The sequence below is a fragment of the Zalophus californianus genome, chromosome 12 (assembly GCF_009762305.2).
Source record: "Zalophus californianus isolate mZalCal1 chromosome 12, mZalCal1.pri.v2, whole genome shotgun sequence".
NCBI lineage: Eukaryota > Metazoa > Chordata > Mammalia > Carnivora > Otariidae > Zalophus > Zalophus californianus.
This window is the reverse complement of record NC_045606.1, coordinates 18689972-18711737: the sequence shown is the minus strand read 5'-3', so window position 1 is coordinate 18711737 and position 21766 is coordinate 18689972. Positions and strand designations below refer to the sequence as shown.

The window sequence follows — 21766 nt, the reverse complement described above, 5'->3', positions numbered from 1 at the left end:
CTGTTTCAGTCTCCTCACGAGGACATGTCAGTTCATCCCCAAAGCTGCACTGTCCGTACCCACAGGACGCAGCACGAGGTTTACGACTGAATACAGTATGTTGTCTACCTGACACTAAAATTACCCTGCATGTTAGCTGGAATTTAAATAAAAGCCTAAAAAAACAAAAAAGAGACCTAATACAAAATGCTTCCCCATCTAGAGATTTGTTTTCACAGAGTGCTACTTTTGATTATCTTTTAGTGGTGATGCTGCATGTAATTATTGTTTTGCTTTGTGTCTTTTGGAGTTTTATGAGTTTCCTGCATTGAGTTATAAAGATTTTATTTGATAAAAATTTGAAAAATCATTACAGAAAATGGTACTTGAACTGATAAATTAAAAGGGATTTGAGACGATTTAAGAGACTTATCTATTTATACAAATGTAGGGATCGAAGGGGTATGTGCACCCCGATGTTTATAGCAGCAATGTCCACAATAGCCAAACTGTGGAAACAGCCAAGATGTCCATCAATGTCCATCGATCCATTGATGAATGGATAAAGAAGATGTGGTATTATATATGCAATGGAATATTATGCAGCCATCAAAAGGAATGAAATCTTGCCATTTGCAACGACATGGATGGAACTGGAGAGTCTTATGGTGAGCGAAATAAGTCAATCAGAGAAAGACATGTATCATATGCTCTCACTGATATGAGGAATTCTTAATCTCAGGAAACAAACTGAGGGTTGCTGGAGTGGTGGGGGGTGGGAGGGATGGGGTGGCTGGGTGATAGACATTCGGGAGTGTATGTGCTATGGTGAGCGCTGTGAATTGTGTAAGACTGATGAATCACAGACCTGTACCTCTGAAACAAATAATACATTATATGTTTAAAAAAAAAAAAGATGACAACAGCAGGAGGGGAAGAATGAAGGGGAGTAAACCAGAGGGGGAGATGAACCATGAGAGACGATGGACTCTGAGAAACAAACTGAGGGTTCCAGAGGGGAGGGGGGTGGGGGGATGGGTTAGCCTGGTGATGGGTATTAAAGGGGGCACGTTCTGCGTGGAGCCCTGGGTGTTATACGCAAACAATGAGTCATGGAACACTACATCAAAAACTAATGATGTAATGTATGGTGATTAACACAAAAAAAAGAGACTTATCTATTTAATGCAATGTTCAGACCTTATTTGTATAATTGTTTGACAAGTCATCTATTGTAAAAGACATTTTTGAGACAACAACGGACAAAGTGAACATGCACTGGGTATTAGATATTAAGAAATTATTGTTCGTTATGTAGGATGTGATAATGGTTTGGGGTTTTAGTCCTTAGCTGCTAAATACATACTGAAGTATTTGAGTGAAATGAAGTGCTGCGTAGAATTCTCTTTAAAATACTCCAAAAGAAAAATAAGTGGGAGGAAAAGATCAAACAAAAACAACAGAATGTTAATAATCTTGAAGGTGGTTGATGGGTACACAGTGGTTCGATATAGTACACTCTGTGTGCCTGTTTGAAAATGTCCATAAAAAAAGTTAAAAAAAAACCTGTGACCAGAATTGATGAAGTAGAACTCTATCTGTCCTTCATGGCCCCCTCAGGAACATTCCTAATCAACTATAATGGCGAGAAATAAATGAAGCCACAAGGCTAAAAAACTAAATGCTATTATACCTTAAGAGAAACCATGACAACCGAGTATGAGTTTTGGCTCACAAGCATGCATCTTTTATTAGCAAATCCAAGCACTGAGCATGCATACAATTATCTCCTCTGTTGATAACAGATACAAGGATTCTTTTTCTAAAGTGCACTCAGTATACAAAATAGTAAGCATATGCATTAGTTAACTGGGAATATTTTGAATAATGGAAAAAAATCAATGAGACTCAACTTATTCTGGGCAATTTGACTTTCTAAAACTCCAAATCCTTAGAATGCTAAGTAGCATGTATGTAGCTTTATAATTTAAGAGAATTTAAAATGACTTTTTTGAGACACACTGATTTAAAATGCGAATGCAAAGAATTCTCAGGCTGAGATCACAGGAAGCAACCTTCTGATGGTCTGATATGGCAGTGCCAGTCCAGTCGAAATAGAAACCAGAGAGAAAAAGAAACCAAATTCAGGACGGTTCAGGTATTGAGCACAGAGATCCTCATGAATAAGGAAGGAAAAATGTAACTAGAGAAAGATGACAGGATGGGGTAGCATGCAGAACATTCTTTCCTTCCTATTCAAGGCCATTTCCAGGACTGCATCCCTGCACACCGACCTTCCAGCTTCCTCAGGATCCTGCGCCAACCACTGTCATTCTCCTCCCAGAATTTCTGCCGGCCCTCTCCACTGACTCTTTCCCTTTAGGATATCAATATGCCCGGGGCTCTTCCATTTTAAAAGTCAAACTTATGCCTCCCTCTCAACCATGGTGCTTTCCTTTCTCCTTCTCTTTACAGCTTATTTTTTTTAAGTTTATTTATTTAAGTAATCTCTACACCCAACATGGGGCTCAAATTCACGACCCTGAGAATCAAGAGCCACATGCTCCTCTGACTGAGCCAGCCAGGTGCACCGTTACAGCTTACTTCGAACAGCATTCTGTAATTAGTGCCTTCTATCTCAGCCTGTGGTGTAAACTGGTTTCCAACCCTATTCTACTAGAGCTTCTATGGCAAACACACCAATGATATCCATGTGGCTAAAAACTGATGGATATATTTCAGAGTTCTTATCTCACTAGACCCATCTGTATATTTTCCACTGCTAATCACTTTATCGGCATTCCCTCTTCCTGTGGATTCCACACCACCAGTCTCTCCTGGAGAGTTTCCTTTTTATCTTCTGGCCCTTCCTCTGGCGTCTCTGTGGATTGCTTGATCTGGGTATCCCTGCTGGGGCTCATTCGTTTCAGAAAGTATGGAAGAAACCTCTATATATCACATGGCAGATTTTTTCTTTTTTTTTTTTACTTCAGTCTTTTTAAAAAGACGTTCTTAGGGGCATCTGGAATATATACTATCTATCTGAAAATATAAATTAGTTTACCCGATTACATGGCTTATAGTAATTACATGATATTTTCAGAAAAATACCGTCAGCATGGTTTGGTAGGTGAATCAAGGGGCCGTCTATCAGACAGGATTAACAAACAACATCGGCATCAAAACAGCTGGTAATTTGTGGTGTTTGGGCACCATGATTTAGAATCCACCATGCCTATGTTTTAGGATGCATGGCTCTAGCTGAGAAAAGTGTAGGTGAGAACACTGCAATCGCTAGATAATGCATGTAACAATCTATACCAGGGTATGGTAGGAAAGATCTAAAAACACTATAAACTTAGTTTTGTAATAAAGCTTTAGAAGCTAATTTATTCATATGCTAGTCAAGGTAGTCCAAAAGAATAAGCTATAATTGGTATTGGATTCTATTTGCAGGGGCATGAAGTGTAGTCTCTGGATCCTAGCTCTCCCAACTTTTCCAATGGTGTTTAGCTAAGGCACTCTCAGTGCTGGGGATCTGCAAGTGATGAACACAGGCCCTCCAGGGTCTGTCTGGGTCTATGAGGAGGTGGGAGAGAACACGTCAGACCTCTAGTCCACTTTGACCAAATGCCAAAACACCTCAAGCCCAAGAGGTTTAGAACTCTATGCTAGTGATGATCCAATGTGACCTGCCTTCATGCTTCCTGCTAAAGTGAGAATTCCTATTTTACTGAAGATGTGCAAAGGAAATAGGGAGGGTAGTTCATGTCCTACAGAGCTCAGCATCTCACCCGAGAAACCTTAAGGAAATTTATGCCCTAACACCCCTCCCTGCAGATCACAAAAGCAGGCATCCTCTAAGGAAGAAAGATCATTTCCAAGAAGCAGTCAGTCAAAACAATACAGGTTTTGCCACTCTGCTTCCTCATCACCACACTCAGCAGCATTAAGACCTTGCCTTGGAAGGAGGGAGCTGACCAACGTGGATTGCCTCTCTACAAGAAACAGCTCATTAGCAGCCATCCTCAGCATTGGCTCCTTGAGAGAATTGAGACTGAATGCACCACAGCAGCCTCTCTACATCTAGGATAGTTATCAGCCATCTGCCAATCTTGGGAGAAGGCAAAAAAAAAAAAAAAAAAAAGTCACTCAAATCACTTTCCACTGGGATTAACGCTCATGAACAGCCCTGGCTGGAGTACTATTTTATACTGTGACTCAGACATTAAAGAAATGTACAGCAACCAAGCCATTAGTGTGTGGTTTGAAGTGTGATTAACAACCCATGCCCTCAGCCGTTCCAGAACACATCATCTCTTTTTCTTTGTGGTATCCACTGAGAAGTGGCCTCCAATGTCCACCTTCTTCTCCCCACCTGCTCAAGATTTCGGATTTCTGTGTCACTAACCAGACTTACTGAACGGACGTTATTTTTTTCAGGCACCGCTAAACCTTATTTCTGCTCCCATTTTTCTTATACTGCCCTCATTTCACTAGAATCAGTTACAATTAAGGTTTCATCCATTCACAGCGTTAACCTACAAGAATACTGACTCAAGCACTAATAGCACGAATAGTCTTTTGTTACAGTCTTGGAGTTTTGCTCTGACAAATGTATCTAGAAATAACTCTTCCCTAATAGAAGCCATCAAGGGTAGGAGACGAGGGTGAGGAAATATCTTTTTCCCACTGTCATTTTCATTACAGTTTTGTCTGCTGATTTGGCAGGTAAAAGAAGAAAAATTACCTAATTTTTCTTAAGGCCATATGCAAGTAGAAATTTTCATGGCTGTAGAAAACACATTAGAGCATAAATATCAAAGAGATTCACTGATGACACACTCGTTTCAGATGAATGATTTACAACGAAAGAGGATGGGCGAAGGGGCGCTTTCCTGCATATTCCATGTTTTTTTTTTTTACATGTGGTAGAAAAACTCACAGTTGGAAAGCAGCAGCTCATCCAATATAGGGACTTTGCAGCAAATATGCCACTGGGATTTTGGGTTCATCTGAAAGCTTTCTTTCCTCCATTAAGACACAGAATGAGCAACAGCCTTCCATTTTCTTCTTGAATTACCACTGAGCCCATTCTGCTCTTCAGGGAACATTATCAAATTCCTAGGACTGTCTCTTAGGCACCACTGTAACTAGGGCAAATCTTGACTCCCACAGGAGCCCTAGTGTTCCTACCAGACACAGTCTGCAGGACTGATGTGAATGTGAAAGCTATTATCCACCTTCTCTGAAGGAGTGAACTATCAATACCCTCTCCTGCCTAACAGCCCTGAAACATGAACAGGCACGGAGCAGGAGTGGGATGCCATCCGTGGCCACGGGACAGAAGAAATGCCAGGTCACTTGCACACTTACTTGCCAGAGCCTTTTTCCCAGCTGCATGGTAGGCTACAATATATTTCTTCCCCTCTCTGTCCTCCGTTTTTGTCTCTAATCCTGGAAACAGAGATTTAATCGCTTGATGGATGATGGTTCTTTTCTCTTTGGTGTCCTCAATAACCTATTAAAAACAGAAATAATGCAACTACTGATTTAACAAACACCAAATAGGGAGATAATACTAATGAGTCAGTAAAAACACGAGTCATGTTATCAACTGTGCAAAGTAACAGAAGTCCATGGGTAGGATTTCAGGATCTTTCAGAGCTTCGTGATACTGCACATCTTAAGAGCCCGGTTACTGAGCATGACCGTCTGCCAGGCACTGTACCAAGAACGTCATAGTCATCGGCTTATTTAATCCCCATCATCTCCTTACCATGCCACCCCTACACCTACCCAGAGAGAAGGAAAACAAGGCTGAGAGAAGTGAAGGAATGTGTCCCGGGTCACACAGCTGGAGGACGGTGGCGCCAGATGTGAAATCCAGGCTGTGTGACTCCAGAGGCTCCCATCACTGACACTCCCGCTCAGGGACTCAGGGCTCACAGATGGCAATGTCGGCAAGCTAGGCCTTTTGGGAGGTCAGAAACTCAACTCCCTTGAACAGTCCAATCTACAACTGCCCCACAAGGAATCCTATTTTATACTGAATTTTTTTTATTTTAATTTTTTTTTAAAAATTTCATTTATTTGACAGAGAGAGAGACACAGCGAGAGAGGGAAAATAAGCAGGGGGAGCGGGAGAGGGAGAAGCAGGCTTCCCACTGAGCAGGGAGCCCGATGTGGGGCTCGATCCCAGGACCTGGGATCATGACCTGAGCCGAAGGCAGACACTCAACGACTGAGCCACCCAGGCACCCCTGTACTGAATTATTTTATAATGACATTCTAAGCACATTCGTCCACAATAAAAAATAAAATCAACATCAAGAAAACGGATACTTATTAGCTATAGAACTATTGTTCAGGGTGCCTGAGTGGCTCAGTCTGTTAAGTGTCTGACTCTTGATTTCAGCTCAGATCATGATCTCAGGGTCATGGGACCGAGCCCCATGTCAGGCTCCAGCTCTGCACTGGGTATGGAGTCTGCGTAAGATTCTCTCCCTCTGCCCCTCCCCTCCACCCCATGCTGCACACATGTTCTCTCTCTCTCAAAACAACAAAACTGTTGTTCAATTTCTGAATGTGCCTCAAACTAAGAAATACATTTCACATCTGGATTCAAAAGCCAGAAATATGCATGTATATACGCCTTACTAAAGACCTAAAAAAATTTTACGAAAACAGTATTTATCCTTAATGTGTACAATGCACTGTTATTTTGTTTTATCGTATTGCATTTACACAAATGTTGGTTAAGATCTACTAAACTGATTCCATGATCCACTGAGGATTGCAACCTGCAAGCTGAAAAACACCAGGATACACTATTTTAGTATATGTGCTGCCGAAGCGAGCACCAGGATACACTAAACTACTTGTTAAACTTCATATTTTAGTAAAATTAAAAATATAAACGAAAACAAACTATGTTATAATTACAGACATGTGACTTTTTTTTTTTAAAGATTTTATTTATTTGAGAGAGAGAATGAGAGAGAGAGAGCACATGAGAGGGGGGAGGGTCAGAGGGAGAAGCAGACTCCCTGCCGAGCAAGGGAGCCCGATGCAGGACTCGATCCAGGGACTCCAGGATCATGACCTGAGCTGAAGGCAGTCGCTTAACCAACTGAGCCACCCAGGCGCCCGACATGTGACATTTTCCTATCAAAAATTAGTCTAGATCTGGTTATTTACTGAGAACACTGAGTTGGAATCAAACTTTGTGCATATGACTGAACACACAGTTAGACTTCAAAAATTCGGCAAGTCTGTCCTCATTTTACAAACAAGGAAACTTGCCCAGGGTTTATTTTTAAAGGTAAAAACTTTCAGTAGATGGCATTTTTAGTATATGTGCTGCCGAAGCAAGCACTCAGTAGATGGCATAACTATAGTTTTTCAGATGACAGCAAATTTTGCCATCTACTCAGGAAAATGCACGTTATGGGGGCTGAGATCCGCCATTGTGCTGCATAACCAAGAGAAACCTGGACCATCCTTCTAGGCTGCTCTCAAAAACAATTCTTAGTTTTCTCTTTGGCATTGGTGAAGATTTTGTCCATAGGTAAATTCCGTAATTGATGAACCCTAAAATTATGTTACACACTTGTGGGACGTTTAGGTGGAGGGGAAGAGGAGATACGGGTTGGGGGCAAATAATGAAGTCTGAAAAGTTATGGTAAGCTCTTATTAACTGGGAGCAATGGAAGGGGGAATTTTTTTATTTTTATTTTTTTTTAAAGATTTATTTATTTGACAGAGAGAGACACAGTGAGAGAGGGAACACAAGCAGGGGGAGTGGGAGAGGGAGAAGCAGGCTTCCTGCCGAGCAGGGAGCCCGATGCGGGGCTCGATCCCAGGACCCTGGGATCATGACCTGAGCCACTGAGGCGCCCCGGAAGGGGGAATTTTAGACAACCCCAAATCAAGTAGGTCATTAAACTATGGTACAAAAAATTTAACATAAACTTAAAATTCTAAAAATCTTGTTATCAACCTAGACCTGCTCTGTCCCATGCGGCAGCCCCGAGCCACACAGATGGCAACTGAGCATGTGGCTAGTCTGAACTGAGCTATGTTACCAGCATAAAAGAACACCTGATCCTGACGACTAAGTAGGGAAAAAAAAAAGAATGTAAAACATCTCATTTGTAAAATAAAAAAAATATTGATTACCTATTAAAATATTTTATATTATTTTTTTAAGATTTATTTATTCTAGAGAGAGAGAATGTGAGAGCGAGCGACAGCAAGGGTGGGTTGGGAAGGGCAGAAGGAGAGGGAGAATGTTAAGCAGTCTCCCAGCTGAGTGCAGAGCCCAACGCGGGGCTGGATCTCATGACCCTGAGACCATGACCCGAGCCGAAATCATGAGTCAGATGCTTCACTGACTAAGCCATCTAGGTGCCCCAAAATGAGATTTTTAAATGTATTAGGGTAAATAAAATATATTGTTAAAATTAATTTCACCTCTTTTTAAGCTTTTAGGAGATTTAAAATTTAAAACATGGCTCACATTATAAGTGCACTGGACAGTACTAATTGGAAAATAAAATTTTCATAACAAAAGGTTTTGAAAAGGCATCCACGATTCCATTGAGAAGCTGAGCTCTCCTTTTCCTCAACAGCAGGAGCAGACTCAAGTTGAGCAAAGAAATTTCCCTTCTCTTTCCCCAATTCCTCCCCCTCCAAAGACCCACTTGAGACCCAGAGGCTGCAGGAGGCAGAGTGAGAGCCACGACCACCCAATCCGGCCACACACCTGATTGTCCGGCGGTCCTAATCCTCTGGCTAAGACACCATGTGACAGAAAGGTTACTCTGTGGTTCCAAACAACACATTTCTTTGATTTGTGGTCATGTATAAAATTTTCTTAAAACAAAAACATAACTTTTTTTTGCTACAGTTTATCTGGATACTGGTTATCTGCCACTGATAAAAACATTTTTTTTTTAAAAAAAGGTTTTATTTATTAATTCGACAGAAAGATAGAGCCAAAGAGCACAAGGAGGGGAACAGCAGAGGGAGAGGCAGGCTCCCCATGGAGCAGGGAACCCAACCTGGGGCTCAATCCCAGGACCCTGGGATCATGACCTGAGCCGAAGGCAGACACCTAACTGACTGAGCCACCCCAGGTGTCCCGATAAAAACATTTTTAGTGTAATGGTCTTTTAGATCAAACAGAGCAAGGTCATCCTTTTGTTAACTACTGTAATTTTTCTAACAGACACTTAAGATATGTTCACCCAAAAAAGAAGCAATCAAAACCCTAAAAAAAACTTTTCCATACATTTTTGTGCTATTTACCTCGATGGCAACACTGGTTTCTTTATTCTTAAAAAGCTGGAGCTCTTCTAAACGCTGCTTTTCTTCAGCTGTCAAAACCGTAAATACATCTTCTGAAGGATCCTTGAAAATAATGATGAAACTCCCAGTGAGTCACACACAGAATTTGAAGCTGTTAAGAGATCTATATTTCTAGGATCTCTAGGAAATGCTATTTTATACAGAAAGTGACTTTTGCTGGACAGCTGCTCTTACCTCCTCATCCACCGGCACGGACAAGTCATCCAAATGGCTGATCTGTCCATCTTTTCCTATTTCGTGAACAACGAAGTCGGAGTATCTGATGAAAAGGGAACACAAACTTTCAAAGCATTAACATTTTACTTCCTATTAAATTGAGGAGAAAGTTTATCAACATCAAGCTTTGCTGCTGTACAAAACAAGGATTTAAAAAAAAAAAAATCTTCAGTACAAAGTTCATATGGAGTTATTTCTTCTGGTTTCTTAATAAATTCCAAGCCACAGCTTGGCTTTGCATTAGAATGTAAAGAAAAGACCCTCTGAACTTCTAGAATATTCTTTCAGAGAAACGCATAAATCAAAGCTTAGTAATGCTATAGAGACAGTCCATCCTAAAGTGAATCCTAAATATGGCATGGTTAATTAAATCAGAACCCAATAAATCTACCATGAACCAACCTGAAGCTTCCCTTTATGCTAAATACACACATTATTTAAAATCCTCTCAAAAACCCCAAGGTGGTATTGGGACCCATTTTTTGGACAAGCTACCAAGGCTCTAAGATAAGTAACCGCAGTGACTGGACTAGATTCACACCCAGATCCATCTGGGTCCAAAGATTACCTGCTTTCTACCGCAGATGTGGCACACTCAGGTGAGAGAGCTGAGTTTAAGATTTAAAGACCAATTCAAGAGAAAACTCAAAAACCATTTAAAATAAGGTATTTTAAAGAAGTGAACAGCACTCATTCACATATGAGCAAGGCAGGCCACACACATTATTTTTAGTTACTCATTTTATCTTTAAATGGCCTATTTAGGCGGCTCTGCTGCATCTTATTCCTTCGTGACCATCAGTAAACAATCCATGGGGGTAGAAAGCTAAACAGAAGAACCTACTGCTGATTTCTTTCTCAAGAACAAATAGAATGAAAATAACTTGACATGTAAATGAAACATACCTTTCTTTCAAGATGCCTGAGAATCCCTGATGACAACTTACAAACTTGGTGATGCCAACGTCAAGTTCAGTGAGGCCGTGCTTCATCATGTCTGCAAAACTCTCAGCTTCCTCCTCCTCCTCACCCTCCTCCGAAAGGCCATCTTCTTCCTCCTCTTCCTCTTCTTCCAACTGCACATCAGAATTCTTTCCACCTTCTCTGGCACTTACGGCCGCAGGTGGCCCAGGCACGTGCACACTGCCAGGCAGAGAGACATGCTCCAGCCCATCCTGACCTGTGGTCAGACAGCTGTCCAAGACCTTCTGTCTTTTTGCCTCCTCAGCTGGGGCCACACTGTCATTATCTTCGACAGCATGAGACCCACGTTTCAGCGACACACCAGTCACTTCTGTCAGCTCCATTTTTAAGGCTCCAAGAAAACATTTAAGAGAACCTTTTAGGAAGGAAGAGAGGGCAGGAAGTAACTAACCATCACTTCAGTTAAGAGGTGGGTTTGAGCAAACAGAGGCACAGTTAACTTTGTTCCTAGGGTCCTAAAACTCATTTATTAAAATAATTCTTCCTAATGCTGGCACAGAAAAATGGCACAACACTTCTGCATAGAATTCGAGAGTGTGCATCAAAAACCTTAAAAAAAATGTATGTCCTTTGACCCAGAAATACTACTTTCAGGGAGTATCCTAAAATAATTAAAATAATTAAAGCGCTTTTGTTAAGTGCTTCAAGTTCTAGCTGTTAAGGATACTCATCTCAGTGCTTTTATATTACCAAAAAACTAAGAACAATGATGCCGGGGTATGTAAACTAAATAATACATAGAAACCGTGTGGATAGAAACTGGGCAAGGCGGTTACTTCTAGGACAGGGTATGGGTGGCTGGGTACAACAGGCAGACCTGCTGTTTTTACTGAATACTATAGTCAGGTCACTTGAACTTTGTTTCACGAAGATTATTATCCTTTCAAAAAACTGATTAAATAAAAATAGTGCATAAATTCACTTACATGAACGCATACTCATACCATACTAAAAAAAAAAGCAAGGGGGATGCAGCGTTGTTTATTGGGTATAGAGTTTCAGTTTTGCAAGATTAGAAAGAGTTCTGCACACCTGTTGCACAAGAGTGCAAATGTACGCAACACTACTGAACTATATGCTTAAAAATGGATAAAATGGGGGCGCCTGGGTTAAACATCTGCCTTTGGCTCAGGTCATGATCCCAACACCCTGGGATCAAGCCCTGCATTGGGCTCCCTGCTCAGGGAAGAGTCTGCTTCTCCCTCTACCCCTCCCCCCCCATGCTCTCTCAATAAAATAAAAGTCTTACCAAAAAAAATGAATAACGTTACATGTTCTGTGTATTTTGCCACAGTTTAAACAACACAGATTATCATTTAACCAGCCCACACACAATGTAATGAGGGAAAGTCTAAGAATCCATACATACTTCCCAGTACTGAGTAGCTTGCCCGAGGGGTAACGTGGCAATCAAAATAAATACATTTATCTAATTTGATCTTACTTGGTGCTCTTGGTGAAATAAGGATAAAAGTTTTCCTATGCTAATTATATAGGGAGATGATATAATTAACATGCTATGAACTTAGTAAACAAACTCATAAAGAACATAAATGAGCAGAAAATTAATATTCTAAGGTTCTCCAAGGCCTAGTTAACAAGAAACCTAACTATGGAAGCATCTACAGCAGAATAATAATAACAATGAACTAAAGTTTAAGAATCCACATTTGTGGGGTGCCTGGCTGACTCGGAGTGTGAGACTCTTGATCTTGGGAGTCATGAGTTCGAACCCCACGCTGGGTGTAGAGATTATGTAAATAAATAAAAAATTTGATATTGCCTCATTGTCAAAAATCTAGAATAGAAAGAAAAGTAAAGAAAAAGACAAATACATGCACAAAATGAAAGAAAAGATGATGGTGACTACAAAAAAAAATGGGAGAAGAGGTACAGAAAGATGCCGATAAAATAAATTTCCTTTCAAAGACAAAAATTTAAATAAAGAAAATGGAAGAAACTAAGAAACTGGAACAGAAGTTGATCATAGCTAGTTATACAAAATTACCTCTAATTCCAATAAGAAAGCATTTACTCATTTGTTCTAAGCAACGTATAATAAAAAAGGAGTATTGGCTCATGAAATGCTGATGCTCTTTCATGCACACGTTCTGTCACCAAAGCTGCCCTCCCAGGGCCTACAGGCCAGTGAGGGAGACACAAAGGGCACAGGGGGTCACTTGGGGACTACGGGAACACACAGAAGATTTCAGAGGGCGCTGGTGGTGAGGGTGTCAGAGAAGACCCCTTTCCTAATGGAAGACCAGAAATGAACACCTGAGCCAAGTTTTGAGGACCGGGTAAGGTCACAGAAAGTGGGGAGGAGGCTGTTTGCAGGGGTAGGGGTAGGGGTGGTAGCAGGGGCAGAGACACGGAGGCATGGGAGAGCAAGGAGCACTGGAAGAGGCCCAAGGAGCTCATCACACAGCATGGAGGGTGAAACACACAATGAGAGTCTGAAGCCAAAGCTAGGGAGTGAGCAGATGCCACCGCAGGCAGAATGCAGGGAATTCCATCTTGCAAACCAAACCACCACTGGACTTGTGAGTTCGGAAGATTTCATGGCACCTCTTTAAAGGGAAACTGGGGTTAGCTGGAAGACTAGGTAAGAGGCTACAGCCAAGGGACGCCTGACTGGCTCAGTCAGAAAGGCGTGTGACTCTTGAGCTCCAGTTTGCGCGTTTGAGCCCCATGTTGGGTGTAGACATTACTAAAAAAATAAACTTAAAAAAAAAAAAAAGGTAGAGCCAAAATTGAGCCAAGAAATGAGCACAACATGATCTAAAGCTGAGGCAAGGGCGACAGAAAGGAAGTTTGGATTCAGGGACATTTAGGAGGTGGTGAGAACAGGACTGGATGACAAATGTGGGCAGCAAGAGGAAACACTCGAGGATGACTCAGGTTTGCTGCCTTGGGGACCTGAGGGGACAGGGGAGCTCCTCCTGGCACGGAAACCCCGGGCAGAGAAGCAGGTGGTGGGAGAAGACAAGCCCACTTATGGTACTGTGGTGTCGAAGGTACCTCGGACATCCGGAAGCTAGGCACTACACTGTGTGACCCATATTCCTACCCCCAACCTGCAACGGCTTCCCAGTGATGACACTTATATCCTAGCTGGCATGCCAGGCTCCACCAGGAGATCCCCATACCTTCCCAGGCCTGAGCTCTCAGGAGGGAGGAAGCACAGCCAGTAACAGCCACTTCAGCAGCCTGGCTCAGGGACTTTAAGTCAGCAGGATGTCCCCCTCCTTCCCAGAATGCAGAGGATTCATCAAGCTCCTTCTCCACAACTGACGGTCATAAGCCTTGGTGGGAACACCACCAATTTCCTCTGCAGAAATGTCTGCGCCATCCTGCATTGGCACCGCCCACCATCTAGAGATCCACTCGGTACCATGATCTCCCACAGGCCTCTGACAACTCAGTCCCTGCCCCAATGGGTGCCTGTTTTCTGCCTGACTGCTCATGAGCTCTCTCTGGATACTTTGTAGACTTCTTCGAACAGGTGCTGAAACTGTTCCCCACCTACAGGGCTCAAAGACACACCAAACAGCAAATTTTTAAGGAAACAGTGGACCCGGACAACCAACCACCATGAATGGTCACTAACATCACAACAGACAGACAACCAGACACACTGCATGCCCCTGAAAGCACATGCTATTATCTGTGCAGTATTTTTTTTTTTTAATTCTTATTTATTCGACAGAGAGAGAGACAGCTAGAGAGGGAACACAAGTGGGGGAGTGAGAGAGGGAGAAGCAGGTTTCCCACTGAACAGGGAGCCCGACCGTGGGGCTCGATCCCAGGACCCTGGGCCAAAGGCAGATGCTTAATGACTGAACCACCCAGATGCCCCTGTGAAGTATTCTTACTGATTGTAACTCGATGTCTAGTTGGTAGGTTAGATGGCATACAGGGACAGAGGTTTTAAACACCACCACAGGGAAGGAACCAGCAAAATTCTGAACGTGGGAAAACTCTACAAGGACAAAGACAGTTCCTTCACTAATAAACAAGAAGGGGAAAAAGAGGGAGGGGAGCTTACAAAGCCAAACCTATAAAGAAATGCAACGAGTGGATCTTTCTTTAAACAAGTCAACTATTTAAAAAACTGGGACAATCGGGGATGCAGAAATACTGGGGATATTAGATGACATTAAGGTAGTATTGTCAATTTTTTTTTTTTTAAGAGTGAGAGCATGAGCGTGCGAGAGTGTGCAGAGGGAGAGGGAGAATCTCAAGCAGGCGCCTCGCCCAAGTGGAGCCCGACATAGGGCTCTAACCCACGACCCTGAAATCATGACTGAGCCGAAATCAAGAGTCGGACAAGAGTTGGACACTTCGACTGAGCCACCCAGGCACCCCAGTATTGTCAACGTTTGAAGGTGTGATTATGTTACTGTGGTTACAGTTAAAAATAGACTCCTTATGTTTTAGAGATACAAACTGAAATATTTAGGGTTGAAAAATTATGAAGTCTGGAATTTGCTTCAGAATAATTTACCAGTGGTGAATGGAAGTGGAGCAGGTATAGATTTGAAACCAAGTAGGTAATTACTGAAACTGAGTGATGGGAACATCACACCTACTTTGAGCTTTTATTTTTATTATAAAAAATTTCAAACTTGGGGCGCCGGCTCCCTGACGTCATGAGAGGTCCGAGGAGCGCGTCTCAGAGGGACCTGGACCCCGGGCGCCCTGGTAAATGGACTCTTAACGAAAATTCAGAAATACATTTTTTAAATAGAAGACAATAAAAATTACCAATAATCCTACCACCTGAGATGGCCGTATTTTGAATCCTGCTTGTCTGAAATGCAGTTAACACATCAGCTGGACCTATTTCCCGAATGCAGGGTGACCCTTCTGTTATTTAAAGATGTAAAAAATGCTGGAGACTTGAGAAAAAAGGCCATGGAAGGTGCTATTGAGGGTTCATTAATAAACCCTAAGGTGATTGTTGATCCATTTCAGATACTTGTGGCAGCAAACAAAGCAGTTCATCTCTACAAACTGGGAAAAATGAAGACAAGAACTCTATCAACTGAAATTATTTTCAACCTTTCCCCAAATAACAGTATTTCAGAAGCTTTGAAAAAATTTGGTATCTCAGCAAATGACACTTCAATTCTTATTGTTTACATTGAAGAGGGAGAAAAACAAATAAATCAAGAAGACCTAATATCTCAGGTTGAAGGTCATCAAGTTTCTCTAAAAAACCTTCCTGACATAACAAATATTACAGAAGTCAAAAAGATATATAAACTATCTTCACAAGAAGAAAGTATTGGAACATTATTGGATGGTATCATTTGTAGAATGTCAACAAAAGATGTTTTGTGAAATGACAGAAGTCTTAAAAATTTTCAGCATTTATAAAAAAACATGGATTTTTCTTTGTTGATTATAATATGTTCAATCATAGAAAACACAGAATGGTACAACAAAGAAAAAAAGCCACTACTAGTCTCTTAATATTTTAAAAGATAGCCACTGTTGCTATTATGTGTTCTTGTCTTCTAATCGTCTGTTTCTCTTCAAATATATTTCATCTTTATGTAATTGGGAAAAAAAAAATTTCAAACCTATAAAGTATAAAGAGATACGCAAACTATTCTGTTCCAATCAAATCACTGATTTTTTCCATTCCTCTGCCATCACCTCTTCTTCAAACATGTCCCAAAAAACCGACGCTCCCATGCTCGCTTCTTCAAGTGCCCCAAGCCTCAGTAGCTGTGAGCCACCACTCAACACTCCGGCTCACTGGTGCTGCTTAGGGTCCTTGCTAGCCCCCAACCAAGTACCAACCCTGCTGTCTATGTCTGTGCTCCTGGTTGCTGCTGGAGAAAATCACACCTGGTCAGGAGATTCCTCTCTTACAACAGCCATCCCAGGTCAGGGCAGGCTTCTCCCAGTCCTGCTGGCCATCCGCAAAGAAAAGGGGGATCCTCTGACGGACACACCTCTTTCCGGCATCTTCACAAGACCACTTACTATAACCATTTCCCTAAATATGGCAACCCTCTTAAAAGAATCCACAGTCACTTTAACACTCACTTGCTCCTCAGCACCGCACTTGACCCCCTCAACAAACACTCACCCCATGCACCCTGCACCCGGCATTCTTCCAGGCACTGCGGAAAGACATTGTGGCAAATCAAACTCATGCCCCGCTGGCGCTGGCGTGGAGCTAACATGCGGGGGAAGATCTGGCTTCTGCCTCAAATTGTTTCTTTAAAGTTCAGCGATGGCTTCCTTGTGCCAAAACCACAGCCACTCCATCCTGGCTTTAACCGACATCTTTACCCAACGGGACATGGCTCATCGTTTCACTTCCTTGAAACTCTGCTTCTCCTCCTTGCCTTTCTCCTGCCTCCCAAGCTGCTCTTTTCCCTTCCTTCTCTGCTGCCACTTAAATGTGGGCATCTCTAGCTTCCTACCCCACCCAGTCTTGTTCCCTGCTCACGCTCCAATTTTCCCAGCCAAGACCCATCTCCAACTTCCTGCAACAGTGATGGCAGCTAAGCAACGGCAGAGGCGGAACGGGAGCTCATTCAAGCCTCTCCTTGACCCTATGGCTCAGAGAGGGTCATGAGCATCCCCAGAGATTCCGGATCTGGCTCCAGCTTACACGGCTCCGAAGAGCTGAACCAAATGCTCAGATTCAACATGCCCTAAACTGATCTTATCATTTCCCACCATCAACACACACTTTTGTGCGTGTTTATATTACGCTTCTTACCTCAGGGGATGTTACCACCGAAGTCAGAATATGGTCATCACCTCAACTCCTTCCTCTCCCCTCTGCCCACATCAGTGATTTCATGAATGCAATTCTAGAAGGTTTAGAACAGCATTGTCATGCCTACCATCCCTGGAATGAGAATATAGGCAGATCATGCCTCTACAGTATCACCCACTGGTTTCAAACCAATCTAGGTTCTGCTGTTTACTACGTGGGTTACTCGCCCTCTCTAGGCTGAGGTTTCTTTCTCTGTAAAGCTGAAAAATGATAACTTGCTCAGAGGTCTGTAATAGCTGTTCCTATTCAACTGTTGGTCATTAATATTTATCATGGAGGGTTTACACAGCAGAACTGTATTGCTGAGTCTGGGGAAAAAACAAAGCTTCTTATGCTTCTTTTGTTCTCTGGGCTAATGATTAAACATGGTTTCCTCCTTCAAATACCATTTAATTTTAAGAGACCCTCCCAGTACTGCCAACACACCAAATAAACAGGCCTTTAATATTTTTTGGCAGTCTTTTTCTTGATACTTGTGGACACTTGCCTAACCTCTTTTTCTTACTATATTTAACTGTGAAGATGAGCTCATTAACTAATCTCACTTTTGTGTTTCAAATTAAATTATAGTTTTCATTTGGTTTAGCCAATGGCCCTATCACAGACATTAATTATTAAAGTATACATAGCACCAATGACTATAAATCTGGTAGTATATATTTTGCCAAGTTCTTTCAGTGGGCCTTGCAGACGAAAACACATTTAATAGAACAGCTGTGCAAACTTCTGGGCTAGGAGAGAGAGAACTCAAATTAGTATCGTTTTCATGAACAAGAACTATATACAAGGGAAGACTAAAATGCAATATAATTTTTAAAATGGGGGGAGGGAGGGAGCAGATCTTGTGAACATGGAAGAGGCTGGGAAGAATTCAATCAGAAAGATAAAACCACCCTGACTGCCCAAGTATGATTTTCCTAAAGAAATCAGTTTTGCATTCAGGAAAATCCAAATATACATATTCAAGCACTGTACCTCACAGCTGTAAAAAAATGAATGGCTTTTTAAAAAGGGGAGGAAGGGTGGAGGGTACAGCCTCATTAGTTTTTTAAATGGTATTTAAAAAAAAATGTTTTTAAAGAACTGTTAGGATGCACAAATACATGATCCAGAATAGTAATCACAGTCAAGTAATCTAGACCAGAAGCTTGCTTCTGGAACCGAGAAAGAATCTACTGATACTTTCCGATGAACTTCAAAGTCCTACACAATTTTTTGAAGGGAGTACTAAAAAATGGGGTTTTGTGCCTTTATACTCCAAACGACCCAAATGAGATAAGGAATATTACAATTTTAACAATATTTTAAAGTCTTTTTCATTAAGATTAGATTCACCAATAAGCTTCCCTTTACACCTACAACAAAAATGTTTAGCATTCTCAAAACTGTAATACAACACTGATAGTCCCTTAACGTATTTCTTGCAAAATGAACATCTTAAAAAGGCCATATTATTACGGGCGACTGGGTGGCTCAGATGGTTAAGTGTCTGCCTTCGGCTCAGGTCAAGATCCCAGGGTCCTGGGATCGAGTCCCACATCAGGCTCCCTGCTCCTTGGGAGCCTGCTTCTCTCTCTGCTTCTCTCTCTCTCTCTCCCTCTCATGAATAAATAAATAAAATCTTTAAAAAAAAAAAAAAGGCCATTATTAGTCTTAATCCTATCTATGTTCAGAATACAACATCCACTTTTTAAATGCATCCATCCTCTCTGCAAATTGTCAATAATCCCTTTAGCTCACAATAAACAGAGCAGAGCACACACTACACTCTAATATGCAAAATCATTAAGTCCATTAGATTCATTAATTCCACAAATATCTGTGCACCCATTATGAGTCTGGCACTATTCTAGGCACTGGGGAAAAAGGGACAATTTCTTGCCCTCATTAAGTTTACATATATTTAAGGATATATCAGTGAATAAAATAATAATCGCAGAAACATACATGCAGAAGAGCTACAAATAAAGCAGAGTAAGGGGAAGGAGAGGAAGAGGGGTGCTCTTTAGTGAAGCATCTCTAAGGAGGTGTCCTGTGAACCACGACTTGAAGGAAGAACTAGACATGAAAAGATATGTGTGGGGAGAGTCCAGGCAGTGGGGCCACCACAGGTAAAGGACCTGAGTCAGGAGCAAACTTAGTCAACAGATCAGCTGGACTGTAATTTCTGTCTCCTACTTGGGGGCAAAAGTCTATGTTTTATTAATGCCTGCATCACCCCAGCTTCTACGAAAAGTTATGTGCAAAAGGAGTTGTTAGGGGCACCTGGGTGGCTCAGTCAGTTAAGTGTCTGCCTTCTGCTCAGGTCATGATCCCAGGGTCCTGGGATGGAGGGAGCCCTGCATTGGGCTCCCTGCTCAGCGGGGAGTTGCTTCTCCTTCTCCCTCAGCCTGCTGCTCCCTCTGCTTGTGCTCTCTATCAAATTAATAAAATATTTAAAAAACAAACACACAAAAAACAAAAGTTGTTAAATTAATATATACAGACTCTTGGCTACTTGCCTAATGACTGAACAAAATCACTGCCTATCCGTCCCCTTTCGGTATGAGTGTACTGGTTCTTTCTGACAGATCCCTCAATTGTCAAGGCATCCCCAAACCAATGGGGCATGCCCGTTGTCACAGATCAGATTGGAGACTTGAAACAAAAGCCCTTCGTAATCCTGTATTTTCGGAATGAAAAAAAAAAAGTGGTCTGACAGCGCGATCAAATATTTGACAAACGAAATTCTCCAAACCCTACTTCCTGGCAGGCGCTAATAACCCAGGCAATAGGATGTCCTTCTAGCCCTCTCAGTGCAGGGCTGGCGGTAAGGACTCAGTGCGGATGAGTTTTGATTCAAAAGGACAGCAGCACCTCCAACATCCACTCATTAAACACGGACCCGGCAGAGGGCTAGAGAGAAACACTCCTCGGCCCCAACCTGTTCGCTCCTACTCTGGGAAACGTGTACAAAACAAGCAATCAGCTGAGTGCCTCCCTGGCGTGCAGTAGGCTCGCAGTAAGTAGTGATGGATGAAAACGAGGAAGAAACCACGTGGGCTTTACCGGGCAGAAGACCCGCCCGGCGAAACACCGGAGCTCTAAGGTCCGGGAAAGATGCCGGTTTTCTCCCCAGCGAGAAGAATTTAGGGAGCGTCGTGACGAAGAAAGGGAGGAGAGGGGCCTGGACTGGCAGGCGGCCAGCGGCGCCGGGAGCGGGGAGGCGGGAGGGCGCGGCGCCCCCTGGCTACAGGCCCCGGGATTGGGGGGGCGGGGCTGGCACCGCGGGAGCAAAGCCGCGGGGCTCCAGCCGCGCTCCCGCGGGCACGGTCTGTAATGGAGGCGCCGCGGGCGCGCCACGGGCTCAGGCCGCGGCCCGGACGCCTTCCCCGTCCGCACTGCCCCTCGAGGTGGGGCCCTGGGGCCGGGCCGCCGGCTGGCCGCTGAGCCGGGGGGTTGCGGCGAGGCCGCGCACTTACCCGGGGCCTGGGAGCGCGGGCGCGGCACGGGCCGGGCGGCGAGGGGGCGGGCAAGCTGCTCCGGGCGCAGGAGGGCGGCGGCGGCGAAGGCCACTCGGAAGAGCCAGCTACGAGGGCGACCAGGCATAGGCAGCGCGGACAGTGCCTTCAGTCCCCAGGGCCCGGAGCGCGCGGGTGGACTCGCCGGCGGCCGAGCTCTCACACGTGCCGCGCGGCGACGCGCCGCCGCTGATGCGCTCCACCCCCGGGGCGGAGCCCAGCCTCCGCCGACAGCTCCGCCCCCGCGCCAGCCCCGAGCGGCGAGGTCCCGCCCCCTCTCCACCGCCCAGTGTCCCAGCGGCCTCGCGAGGAGGAATCTCGCTGTAGCCTGTGGCATGGTGCGCTGCGGGTTGGGGAGACCTCTGCGGCCTATTCGCCTGGGCCTTGACCCGGGCAAACAGTGATTTCATCGTGCACCAGAGTCCTTTAGACAGTTTTTAGGACTGCTAAAGTGGCGATGGCCTTACGAATGTTTGATGTATTTTAATAAAGGTTTCTTCCACATAGTAAGGCCCTTTTGTGTTGCTCTCCACACGCAGCTAACTTAAAAGAATAACTTTAGGGACTGTATTGTTCTATATATAATTCCTTCAAAGTGCAGAGAATCCAAGAGAACAATTTCCCCACTTCTTCGATTTACCCCTCCTGTTTGACGGCTTCTCAGTATCTGCTTCAGGAAAACTGATCAGTAGCAAGTTTGTGCTTCTGTGTGAATCAAAATCAAACCCATTACTCCTTCCACGGTCTTCAAGTAGCACACGTTTTGCAACCAAATCCAGGCCTCTAATAGCTTTTGCACATTTAATATTTTGCAAATTTCAATCCTTAGTGAAAAAGCTGTGTTATTTCAAAGTCCTATTTCTGTTAGATTTGTGGGGTTTTTTTTTTAATTGTAAAATACAACATAAAA

General features: G+C 43.3%; 2 protein-coding genes across 4 annotated transcripts in view; one reads left to right on the top strand and one right to left on the bottom strand.

The window, feature by feature from the left end:
• PUS7 (pseudouridine synthase 7) overlaps positions 1-21038 on the bottom strand; it is a 56414-nt gene extending 35376 nt beyond the window's left edge. For 2 of the 3 annotated variants that reach the window (XM_027574019.2, XM_027574021.2), the window contains exons 1-5: positions 20818-21038; positions 10474-10906; positions 9526-9610; positions 9292-9393; positions 5356-5500 (exon numbers count right to left, since the gene is read on the bottom strand). In XM_027574019.2, coding sequence (XP_027429820.1) covers positions 5356-5500; positions 9292-9393; positions 9526-9610; positions 10474-10906; positions 20818-20944 — 892 coding nt within the window. In that variant the 5' untranslated portion in view covers positions 20945-21038. The remainder of the gene's footprint in view (positions 1-5355; positions 5501-9291; positions 9394-9525; positions 9611-10473; positions 10907-20817) is intronic. The other variant, XM_027574020.2, reaches the window with a different exon arrangement.
• LOC113911431 (EKC/KEOPS complex subunit TPRKB) lies at positions 15227-16007 on the top strand. Its single transcript, XM_027574022.2, has one exon. The coding sequence runs from the start codon at positions 15370-15372 to the stop codon at positions 15895-15897; it is 528 nt and encodes a 175-aa protein (XP_027429823.1). The 5' UTR covers positions 15227-15369; the 3' UTR covers positions 15898-16007.
• Positions 21039-21766: the final 728 nt, after the last annotated feature.

What these genes read in the sequence shown, in the direction of transcription:
- LOC113911431 (XM_027574022.2), top strand. Translation starts at nt 15,370, where the DNA reads ATGCAGTTAACACATCAGCTGGACCTATTTCCCGAATGCAGGGTGACC.